The sequence below is a fragment of the Nelumbo lutea genome, chromosome 4 (genome assembly GCF_056320005.1).
Source record: "Nelumbo lutea isolate HS-2025 chromosome 4, American lotus-T2T, whole genome shotgun sequence".
NCBI classification, from domain to species: Eukaryota; Viridiplantae; Streptophyta; class Magnoliopsida; order Proteales; family Nelumbonaceae; genus Nelumbo; species Nelumbo lutea.
This window is the reverse complement of record NC_142687.1, coordinates 19848898-19861569: the sequence shown is the minus strand read 5'-3', so window position 1 is coordinate 19861569 and position 12672 is coordinate 19848898. Positions and strand designations below refer to the sequence as shown.

The window sequence follows — 12672 nt, the reverse complement described above, 5'->3', positions numbered from 1 at the left end:
AGATGAAGACCGTGTTTCAGAATAGAATGGGCTGAAAATGTTTTCAGATCGAAATATTTGAGCTAAATTTTCATCGGTGGAATTTATTTGAATTTTTAAAGAACAGAATTCAATGGATTTTCTCTAGGTTTACTTTGGAAATGGTAGATAATTTATACCTTTTTTAGATGCGAAAGAAGTTCATTTATACCAGTTACTAGTCTATTCTCCTCCTGATTATCTCTTACAGGAGTGGGGTTCTGAACAATTGCAGTAAAAAATTGTCAATAATGACTCTTGAGAACTGTTGCATTGTTTACCGATCATGAATAACACTACGCAATTTAACACGGGTCCTTTCCTTTAGAGCCTCAAACCAGAGGAGTTGATTAATGTGATCGTTTATGTAAAATGAATAATATCAATCATATACATGTACACACATCAACATACTAAAGCTTTCGGTGGAGAAAATAATCTTAATGAAGTGAAACTTTCGTCCGTTCAGTTTTCTTAAAGCAAAAATTAATGGAATTTCAGGACATCAATGTTTGATAAAAACATTGAACAGAACTTTTGCCTGATAAATATACAAAACAACTAATCACAAAGGTCATACTTTACACAGATTTCCAGAGGTTTATATGGTATAACAAAACATTTGAAGGCTGCCAGTTTTCTCCCAGCGTGACAGGATGATATGAGAGCTTAACCTGCTTCATCTGTAAATTTGGAATTTGAAATGTCCACAAAAGTCTAGGATTGCAGAGATCACACAACCAATTTGCTTAAATGATCAGAACCCACACATTTCATGCCTCTTCAGTCTTGACAGCAGTCCAGCCCCTCCTAGATATGGACTCTCTCCTTGCATGTGATATATATCCAGTAACATAACCCAGGAATACCCCAAGCACCAGGATACTCCCTCCCTTCACCAGCCACGACAGTGTAGATTCCATAACCTCTTTGCCACTGCTACCACCACCACCATTGAGGACCTGGCCTGAAGCCAGGATCTCAACCATGTCATGCACCTCTCCATCATGGTTCCCAACATAAATCAGTTTTAGCTTTTCCCTTGTAGCAACAAGCCTAGTATACCCAAACTCACCTGTCCTGTACAAAGATTGATGGGGTTGGGGGTAGATTGGATCCTTTACATGGTCAGGCCTTGGATCCCAGGTTGGTTGCAGGTCTTATCCAGCCATTCCAATTACTGCATGCACCGGTAAATCCTCTGTATCCTTCCCATCAAGGCTTGTCCTTGCGCAGGTGAAGCTTTTCATTGGACAGAACCGCTCATACCTATGGACATGGGCCCATAGAGCAATGGTCACCTTATACTCCACAAATAGAGGCTCCAAATGCTCAAGCATTCTCTTTCTTAAGGGTGCATCCCTGGCTCCATTACTTGTTGTGTACATGGGACGGTGACCTTGTACAACAACAAAAGGAGTCTTCTTGCAGTCAACAGCCTACAAGTCGTGTTTTATGAAATTGTATTGGTCACTCCCTGGAAGGAAATTGGTCTCGGTTGATATGTACACAAAATGCACAACCCCAACATCAAATGAGTAGTAAAGGTTTCGTGTGGCTGGGGCTCGAGTCCCAGTTATGAAAGAAGAGTTTCCAGGCATATTGAATCTAAGGCTGTATGGGACTCCACATTCACCACCTCCATCTGTTTTGTAGACAGACTGAGCCCAGTCAGGTCTCCAGGGCTGTAAGGGCCAGTTATACTCATGATTGCCAATAAAAACATGGTATGGGACCTTAGAAGCAGCAGGTTCGATCTGAGTAAAAAATGTGTCCCACAACCATGAATAGCCTCTTGCATAGCTGATATCACCAATGTGCGAAATGAAGGTGGGTTTATCACCAAGGGCTTCAATGTCACGTAGAACCCACTTCATGGTTGACAAGCTTTCTGCTTGTGTACGAAGAAAAGTTGCATATGGGGTTGAGGTCCCCAAATCTCCAAACAGAGAAGCAACTGTTTCATCTGAGTCCCAGTCTCGTGAGATAAAACTATGAGTTTTGCTCCATCCTCTTTCATCACTTCCAACCTACATACAAAATGACCAAGAAGAGTTTAATACCATGTTAGAGAATAGGAGAGAATTATGGTTGGATCTGTGAACCGATGCAATTAGAAACAGAGAAAACAACTTGGGCATTCCCTAATTAAGTATAATTAACTTAAATCCCCCCTGTTTTTAGGTGTTTGTTAAAGTGGATATCACACAACTTTGGAACTATCTATTTTTATCTACCCAGCCCTTGCAAACCAATTCTGGTCTCCAAAAGAATTCCAGTACTTAATAACATCTAATTGTTTTGATGGATATTTATAACATCTAATGTTAGGATAACATCATTTTCTTAGTAGGCGATTAAGAAATATTATTAAGAAACTATGTCTACGTAACTACATATATCAATACTACATTATTACATGCAATTTTACTTGAACCATATTTTCATAAAAGGATAAAAGCAATTTGATTGGAACAGAAACATTGCAGGATTGGTTGCACTTGCACACAGATGATGTTTATTGCTTCCCTTACAGTATTAGTTATACTTGATTAACTTATGATCTCTTGATTGAGATTTGAGAAACATTCTTGATTGCCTTCTAAGCCATTCGTCCAATTCAACCTTATCTCTGAAGCAATGTGTAGCTAGATTTCTAATATTTCATATTCTGTCTTCACCACACATAAATTGAAACAGATAAGAAAAGAAAAAGGGAAAACAAGATCTAATTCTCAAACAAACTTTCTTACACTTGATTATCCAGGTCAAAAGTAAGAAATTACCTTGAACCAGTTGTTAAGCATCCAACAGAAGAAATTTGTAAGACAGGCTAATCGAGGATAATGAGATAGTAATGAAGCAATGACACATGGCAACAAGAACCTTAATATGAGAAACTTGACTCTGACTAGAAACAAGGAAAAGTCCAATCAGAAGTGACTAAGAGACATTAATATCATTAAAAGGTTAGGGACATGACATGGTGGAAGAAAATAGTAAATCAAAACAAACCTCTGAGACCAAATATGGAAGGAAAATGCAAGACATAGCCACTGAAAACCCAAGAAATAAAGAAAAAAGAAAATGAGAAGCACAAAGCAGGCAATTTGTAATCAAATCAAGCAAATCATCGATTCCAACAAATTGAAGCAAAATTATTATTATGAAACCCAAGAAATAAATAATAAATAAATGCAAAAAAATAAAGCGAAAAATGATAATCCAACAAACGAACAACTGAAGGAACTGAAAGCAAAATCGGTTTTACCTTGTAAGAGTATCTCATTCCACTCTCCAAGTTGGTCATAACCCCATCATGAATAAGCCCAGGATCCCTCCACCCAATACTCTCATTAGCAGGGGAATCACACATATCCAAGCGCTCATACGTCCTCACCTCAGTCCCAGCAACGTAATCCAACCGATGTTCTCTCTCCCCATGCTTCACAAAACTCTCCTTTCCATCTGCAGTAACAAACATAACTCTCATCTCATTAACCTTGGTCGTGAAGGCCAAATGAATCTGTTCCGGGCCACGACCGCTCTCGAACCCCAACTCCTCCGATTTCGCCAGGAGGTGCTTGGTTCCGGGTAAGGGGTTGTGATCGTGATCGAGGCGGGAACGGTCGACCTCGTCCTCGGTCCATCGGAAGATACGGAACTGGTAATTGGAACGAAGATTGACCAGAGGGAGGAAGATACGGATTGCCAATTGTTGCAAGAGGACAAGAAGACATAGCCGATGAAATTGTCGTCAGGGGAATCGGGTGGCGAATAGATACCGAGCCAGTCGAGGGAGGAAGGGGAGTCGACACCAGCCCAATGGACTCGGACTGAGTCGCCGGATTTGGATAGGATGCTGGGGCTTAGACATATAGAAACCGGAGAACAAAGAGATGGGTCTAGCAGAAGTACGGAGATGAATAAGAAAACGAGGAAGAAACGGAGTGATGAAGGAATCATTGCAAGATTTAATGCAAAAGAGCTTGTGGCTGCTGCTAGTGCTATTGTTTGATCGTTGAGAGGAGAATTGATTTCAGTAGGAAGCGACGAGACCTTTCGTGCGTTGTTCCTTTTTCTCTTTCCTCCAAGTTAACTCAACACCTGAGCTGAGAGTTCCGTCACTCAAACGCTGCTCCAGGCTCAGTCGTGATTATTTTAAAAAAATCAACGGCTTTGGAGTTCGGATTGTTACTGTACATCTTCGTCTCCGCCGGACCAAAATTAGGATAACGGATATTCTTCAAACTTAGATAAAGAATATTCTATTACGTGTCATATGATAATTGGATCACGTTTTCATGCGGGCTGAGGTGGAAAGAACAGAAGTTCACACAATATTGACACCGGTGAATTCTTATCGATATATCATGTCACTCGACACTGAATTGTGATATCCTTCTCACAGAAAGCGCTTTACACCGATCTCACACCCGACATCTCACCCTCTACTACTGTATCGCAAACATCTCCAAATGAATAAAGGTGGTGCTTGGTTTGGATGTTACACCGATCACTTAAGGTTGTGCTTGGTATGAAGGAAAAAAAGGGGAAAAGGTAAGCAAATCTTTACAAACCTTGTATACATTTCCTTTCCTTTCCCTATCTTTTTCCTTCAAATCAAACATAGCCTGAAAGAAATGGGCATGTGGTGTAAGTGAAACAATACAATACAATTGAGGGCGAATGGCCCAATGGCACCACTAAAGGTGGAAAATTTTAGAAATTTATAAGAAATGATTTTTCATATATTATAAATGATTCGCACTGTTGGAAAGAATTATGATCTATTAACTTATTGATCTGAGAATTATTTATTTCAAAAATGAATGTTTTCTTAATTGTAGGATTTGTAAGAGTTTGATCAATGTATTTAAACATATCTATATCTTCCCATTGTATATATGCATGTCCAAAATGTATTTGTGTCTATCTCCTAATTTACTAAATACCATTTGCTTCAAAGCTAAGAATCAAGAACAAATAAAAGCAAAAGAAGTAGGGTGGCATGCTTTCAATTTCAAAGTACAAATGCAGCATAATATTAAATGTAATTTAAAAGCCAACCAAATAATCTATGATACCCATATGCACATATTAGAAGAGATTGTTCCATAGAGTCTTGAAATCTTTTGTCCAAGATGCAATTTTGTTTTTCAAAATTTGCCCTTATAAATTCTAAAATTTATCCTCTTCCGAGGGTCTATATATCTATATATCTATATAATGTGCCCTTAAACATCTAATTATTTATGATACTGTCATTGGCAAATGTATTCTCTCTCCCACTTTCATATTTGGTACTGAAATATGTAATTATTTATAGTTATGCCACTATATAAAGCAAAAATTTATTACAAAAGTCATCTCTTTCTTCTCTTGGCTTGATCCATTCTCTCTCTCTCTCTCTCACACACACATTTTTTCTTTCTTCGTGAGCCCAATATTTAGAACTGTCAACGGGCCGGGTTAGGTTTAGGATTGCTTGTACTAGTCTCATTCCAATAAATTTTTATTTATTCATTTATTTATTTTATTAATTAAATAAATTATTATATATAGAATTTTATTTTACTAAATTATTTATTTATTATAATTTACTAACAAAAAACTATTACCAACAAAAAATAGACCCAAAACCTCGATTCTCTCTCTCTCTCTCTCTCTCTCCCCTCAAGCCCAATATTTTGGGTTGTTAATGGGTAGACAAATTATTATTTTTGTCAAAATACCCTTTGTAATAGTACAAAAATTTTTCATAATAATCTTTGTAAATTAGAACTATGAAAAAAAAAGTAATTTTTTATAATGTGACTTTTCTTCTTGGTTATTAATAGTTTTTACTATATATATATATATATATTAGAATTTTTGTGGCTTTTTAATATTTAAAAAAAAATTGAAAATGAGGCTATTTAAGCTCACCCACAAGGCCACAACCATTTTGGTTGAAGAAACTATATGTAACAAGGACATCCTTTTAACACCAATCCATGCATCACAAAGGGTCTCCTGAAAAAACCAATTAACATGCTTATTCCAACTTGGTCTGTGCCTCCATGATCACCAAAAAACTGGGACCTGCCAGCGGACACACATCATATTAGAATGTGTTGGGTTTGTTAAGAGGAGATCTTAGACTTGGCTTTATTTGTTATGGGTCAGACCCAACAAACTCTAGTAAGCCCAAGTTATAATTGGGTAGGTTTGCTTAATCAAATTCAATAAAATAAGAATGGCAACAGGCAGAGACCATACTCCCTCTTTTTATTTTGTTTTGTTTTGTTTATCAATAACACACAATTTATATTATAGTTTTAAAAGATAAATACATGAGGTACAAGTTCCTATTCGGGCCATTTCTAACCCAATTACCAATGTCGACAAATCTCTGTCAAAGACCCAAATCTCCAAAATTTTTTGAATCCGGATTTGCTATTTACAGAATGCTTCTCACACCGATCTTTTCAACTGTGCATTGAAAATATCTCCAATATTGTCATCATGTCATGAAAGAGGAAATCGATGTTCCTAATGCACGGCTGTGATGGACTGTGAGATTGGTACGAGGAATAAATCCGAATTCTTTTTTTTTATCTGGAATTGCTGCTAGGTTCCGAGTTCGACAAGCGACAATCAGACTTGTATAGTTGAATTCGGTTCTTGTGTTACATGAATGCACGACGGGCGAGTATCTGTATCTGGGTTTGGGTTTATGTACTCGTCCCAGAAACCCCATGTCATCTGGCTTCTGTTTCTTTTTCTTTGCTAGGACACGAAATCAAGACTGTGTTAAACGTAAAATGGGCCCAATATAACTTTCAGATCGAAATATTTTAGCTAAATAAGGTTTTAAAAACCGATTTGGAATCGGAACTGTTTTGGGCACTAGTTTTTAAGTGGACAGCTTGGCCACCAGTTTCAAATGGACAGCCCCGTTTCAACTGAAAAAATAAAAATTTTTAAAAATAATTAAAATAAAAAACTGGCTAAAAAATGTTGATGGTTGATGGTTTGACCACCTGGGTCAACGGGTCACTGACTAAACCAGCAGTTTATGGCCAAAGACTGGGTTGAAGGTGAAATGGAACTGGTTTCCTAGATGGTTCCCAGGCCGAACGGTCCAACCTTCTGGATCAACAACGGTTCAAAAACACTGAAGGTAAAGTTTTCACCAGTATAAAACAAAATACCAACTGTAAAATGTAAAATGGGCAAAAATAATAGTTGAAATAATTAAGTTTGGAATAAAAGATTTAGTCCATTTTATGGAAAAAAAAAAACCGATCATCCAAGGCATATAAAATTGAAATAGCATTTTAAGAAAGGGTTCAAATCAAACAAGATGATTGGCCGGGTATCAGTTCAGTTTGGATATTAAACCACATTGATGTAGAAGAACCCAACAGACCCGTCAAATAGAATTGACCCGACCAAAAGAAAGTACATGAACAACTACATTCATCGACAATTCAAAATGAGTTGCCTTTCTTCACAAAACATGCTAAAGCTTTCCGTGGAGATAATAATGCTAATGAAGAGAAACATTCATCCATTCAGTTTTCTTAAAACAAAAACATTAATGGAATTTAAGGACATCCATGTTTGACAAAAATATACATTATATATATACAGAATCACTAATCACAAAGGGTAAACTCCACACAGATTTTCAGAGGTTTATATGGTATAACAAAAAACATTTGAAGGCTGCCGGTTTTCTTTTTCTCCCATCTCGACAGGATGATAAGAGCTTAATCTGCTTCATCTGTTGATTTGGAATTTGAAATATCCACAATGGTCTAGCCTCTAGATCGTAGAGATTTGCCAACCAATTGCACAAATGATCACAAGCCTCATCTTTCATGCTTCTTGACAGCAGTCCAGCTCCCTCTAAATATGGACTCCCTCTTTGCATGTGATATAAATCCGGTTACATAACCCAGGAATGCCCCAAGCAAGAGGATACTCCCTCCCTTCAACCATGACAGTTCAGATTCTATCACCTCTTTGCCACTGCTACAACCATCATTGAGAACCTGGCCAGATGCCAGGATCTCAACCATGTCATGCACCTCTCCATCATGGTTTCCAACATAAATCAGCGTTAGCTTTTCTCTTGTAGCAACAAGCCTAGTATACCCAAACTCACCTGTCCTGTACAAAGATTGGTGGGGTTGGGGGTAGATTGGATCATTTACATGGCCAGGCCTTGGATCCCAGATTGATTGCCAGTCTTGTCCAGCCATTCCAATTACTGCGTGCACTGGTAAATCCTCTGTATCGTTCCCGTTGAGGCTTGTGCTTGCACAGGAGAAGTTTTTCATTGGACAGAACCTCTCATACCTGTGGACGTGGCCCCATAGAGCAAGGGTCACCTTATACTCCACAAATAGAGGTTCCAAATGCTCAAGCATTTTCTTTCTCAAGGGTGCATCCTTCGCCCCACTACTTGTCGTGTACATAGGACGATGACCTTGCACAACAACAAAAGGAGTCTTCTTGCGATCAACAGTCTCCAAGTCATGTTTTAGGAAGTTGTACTGGTCACTCCCTGGAAGGAAATTGGTCTCTGTTGACATATACACGAAATGCACAACCCCAACATCAAATGAGTAATAAAGGTTTCGTGTGGCTGGAGCTCGAGTCCCAGTTATGAAAGATGAGTTTCCAGGCATATTGAACCTAAGGCTGTATGGGACTCCGCATTCACCACCTCCATCTCTCCCATAGATAGTCCGAGCCCAGTCAGGTCTCCAGGGCTGTAAGGGCCAGTTATACTCATGGTTGCCAATACAGACATGGTATGGGACCTTAGAAGCAATAGGTTCAACCTGAGTAAAAAAAGTGTCCCACAACCATGAATAGCCTCTTGCATAGCTGATGTCACCAATGTGTGAAATGAAGGTGGGTTTATCACCAAGGGCTTTGATGTCTCGTAGGATCCACTTCATGGTCAATATGCTTTCTGCTTGTGTACGAAGAAAGGTTGCATGTGGGGTTGAGGTCCCCAAATCTCCAAACAGAAAAGCAACTGTTTCATCTGAGTCCCAGTCCCGTGAGATAAAACTATGAGTTTTGCTCCATCCTCTTTTATCACTTCCAACCTACATAAAAAATGACCAAGAAGAGTCTAATACCATGTCAGAGAATAAGAAAGAATTCTGGTCAGATCCGTGAGCTGATACAATTGGAAACAGGGAAAACAACCTAATTAGCCCCTAATTAAGGATAATTAACTTAAATCTCTCCATTTTTAGGTGCTTGTTAAAGTGGATATTGCACAGCTTTAGAAATGCCTATTTTTTCTACCCAGCCCTCGCAAACCCATTCTGCTCTCTAAAAGAATTTCAGTAGCCAATAACATCTAATGCTTTTGATGGATCTCAATAACATCTAATTTTAAGGATGTCGTTATTTATAGCATCTATTTTGGGTGGGGGTGGGGGTTGCTCCAATTGGCTCAGACCCATTTTGTGCCTTTACAAGTTTCAAGGCTTAAATTTAAACTCTAATATTCAGCTTTAGCAATTCCTGCTAAGTTGATTATTTGACCTGGGTACATTTCTTTGTTTTGAAAGGTTTCTGCATTCCTACTTTTCCAAATATAAGATTCTCCCTCAAAGACCTTTGATGATCTTGGACATTTAACTCTCTGATTTTTCTCCACCAAGAAACTGCATCTTCATTAATTCCAGGAACCAAATGATGATCCAACACAGTTTGCCATACTTGTTTGGAGACTTGACATATTAGAATAATGCGATTAGTATCCTCTTCCTCCCCACAGACTTGACATTCTCTATCTATATTCATCCCCTTCCTTTGAAGATTACATTTTGTTGGAAGTTTCTTTAAGAATAAAAGCCATAAAAAGGCTTTTAATTTTGGTGGAATTTTTAACAGACTTGTTGAAGCCAACTCAGCCATAATTTCATTGTTGATTAGCTTATAAGCTAATTTAAATGAGAATCTTCCATTCAGATTGACCCCCCATACAAGTCTATCTTCCACACTATTTGCAGGAATGGGAATTGTCATGATTTCCTCCATTATTTGATCTGGCACAAATTGCCTGATTCTATCTAAATTCTAACACTTTGTTTCTCTGTTAATCAACTCAGCTACCTTAGTCTCTAGGTTCTCAGTTGACCAGTCCCTACGAAGTAACCTATCCTTGAGAGGAGTGTTTGACGCCCATTTATCAGTCCAAAAAATTGATTTTTCCCCATTGCCTAGAGTCCACATTAATCCCTTATTCAGGCACTTTTTATACTGCAAAATTCTTTCCAAGCCCATGAAGAATTCTTGGTGGCTTTAATTTCAAAGAGATCTCTATTTTAAATGTATTTTTCTCTTATTACTTTAACCCATGTACGAAAATCTTATATCAATTACTGGGAAAGATAGTAAGCATGAGAAACTTGACTAGATACAAGGAAGAGTCCAATCAGACCTTCATTGGTTCCAGTACTATGTCAGTATATAGAAGTAACTAAGATACATTAATATAATTAACAAGTTACGGAAGATAACATGGTGGAAGAAAATAGCAAATCAATACACACCTCTGGGACCATATACGGAAGGATTTTTTTTTTTTTTTTATCAGCGCAAGTATGGAAGGAAATTGCAAAACATAGCCACTAAAAATCGAAGAATTAGAGAATAAAAACAGGGGAGGCCCGAGGCAGGAAATTTGTAAACAAGTCAAGCAAATCATCCATTCCAACAACTGGAAGAAAGACTTGTTATAACCCAAGAAATAATTAACAGTAAATACAACAAATAAAGTGAAAATCGATGATTCAACAAACGAACAACTAAAGGAACTGAAAGTAAAATCCGTATTACCTTGTAATAGTATCTGATTCCACTCTTCAAGTTGGTCATAACCCCATCATGAATAAACCCAGGATCCCTCCACCCAATACTCTCATTGGCAGGGGAATCACACATATCCAAGCGCTCATACGTCCTCACCTCAGTCACAGCAACGTTATCCAACCGATGTTCTCTCTCCCCATACTTGACAAAACTCTCCTTCCCATCCGCAGTAACAAACATAACTCTCATCTCATCAACCTTGGTGGTGAACGACAAATGAATCTGTTCCGGGCCACGACCGGTCTCGAAACCCAACTCCTCCGATTTGGCCAAGAGGTGCTTAGTTCCGGGTAAGGGGTTGTGATCGTGGTCGAGGCGGGAACGGTCGACTTCTTCCTCGGTCCATCGGAAGATACGGAACTGGTAGTTGGAACGAAGATTAACCAGAGGGAGGTCGACGAAGCACGAACCGGATTGCCAATTGTTGCAAGAAGACAAGAAGACATAGCCGATGAAATTGTCATCAGGGGAATCAGGGGGTGAGTAGATACCGAGCCAATCAAGGGAGGAAGGGGAGCCGACACCGGTCCACTGGATTCGGACTGAGTCACCGGATTTGGATAGGATGCTGGGGTTTAGAAATATAGAAACAGGAGAACAAATAGATAGGTCTAGCAGGAGTATGGATATGAATAAGAAAACGAGGAAGAAACGGAGGAGTGATGGTGGAACCATTGCAAAATTTTAAAGCAAGAGATTTTTTGGGTCAGGGTGAGTGATCTCTCTGTCTCTCAGAGTCACGGTCAGCTGTTGCTGGTGCTACTGTTTGTTCCTTGAGAGGAGATTTGATTTCAGTTGGATGTTGGAAGTTGGAGTTGAAGATGGGTAATGGGTCGGAAAGGGAAGCGACGACTGCGACTCTGCGAGGCAGTGAGTCAGTTCTTTGACTTCTTTCGTCATTTCGTGCGCTGTTCATTTTCTCTTTCGTCAAGTGACCAACTAAACTTAAAAAATAAAGGGCAAATTTTTTAAACTACCTTATGTTTGGCTAACTGATAACTCTACAATAAAAAAAATTGAAAATGAAGAAAAAGCCGCCGATCACAGCTCCGATGATAATGAGACTCTAAACCCAGGCGGAGATGTGGTCGGACGAGCTATCTCATGATGGGAGAAACGCAGCCCATTATGAGGAAGCGAATGATGAATTTCACCATTATCGTATTTTTGTTCTCAGTAACGAATGAAAAAATAAAATGTCGAAGTTACCCTTTACTATTCTTCAAATTTTCAAAATATCACATGGTCGTCTCCGTGTTCCTCTTATCTCTTCAGCTACGTGTATATCAAGTAAGATGAATAAGCACGATTAAGAAGAAAAGTCTCGTAACAATTCCGCCGGGATTAAGATTTATCTCGAACACCTCTGCGGATGACTCATCCTGATAATCGGAAGTCTCATCCAAATCGGATTCAAATCTTAGACTATAAATAGGTAATCTCCGCTTAAAATAATAGAGTTTTTACTCTTCGGCCTTCATACTGACTTGAGCATCGGATTGCCTACCCGGAAAATAATTCCTCTGACCTCTGATCTCTTTCTTACTTACAGATCTTACTTCCACCTCGATTTTACTAATTGACAGAATTTGTGATCTTGATTCAGAACACCTCAGTCCAGACAGCATCAGTTACAATTAAAACATAAGCTTCGTTAGTCGTCTGTAATGAACCCAAATCAACAAATGGATTATTAGAACAATAGGACTAGAAGCATTGAACCCAGGCAGATCTGAGTTTCATTCGTCGTGTAGCCTTTTCTGA

At 38.6% G+C, this 12672-nt stretch overlaps 1 protein-coding gene and 1 pseudogene across 2 annotated transcripts; both read right to left on the bottom strand.

Annotated features, from left to right (window-relative positions):
• Positions 1-429: 429 nt before the first annotated feature.
• LOC148854425 (putative inactive purple acid phosphatase 2) lies at positions 430-4834 on the bottom strand (annotated as a pseudogene). Its single transcript, XR_016112492.1, has 2 exons — positions 3290-4834; positions 430-2048 (listed from the first exon to the last, which is right to left on the bottom strand). The product of XR_016112492.1 is annotated as a putative inactive purple acid phosphatase 2 (transcript).
• Positions 4835-7604: 2770 nt separating this feature from the next.
• Positions 7605-12038, bottom strand: LOC148854424 (putative inactive purple acid phosphatase 2). Its single transcript, XM_088986565.1, has 2 exons — positions 10876-12038; positions 7605-9128 (listed from the first exon to the last, which is right to left on the bottom strand). Exons 1-2 carry the CDS (start codon positions 11581-11583, stop codon positions 7878-7880), a joined length of 1959 nt encoding a protein of 652 aa, XP_088842691.1. The 5' UTR covers positions 11584-12038; the 3' UTR covers positions 7605-7877.
• Between the last annotated feature and the right edge of the window lie 634 nt (positions 12039-12672).

Bases quoted from the DNA above. Each gene is read 5' to 3' on its own strand.
- LOC148854424 (XM_088986565.1), bottom strand. From the start codon at position 11,583: ATGGTTCCACCATCACTCCTCCGTTTCTTCCTCGTTTTCTTATTCATA. The intron at 9,129-10,875 runs GTAATACGGATT...TTTTTTATGTAG, and splicing joins GAATCAGATACTATTACAAG to GTTGGAAGTGATAAAAGAGG.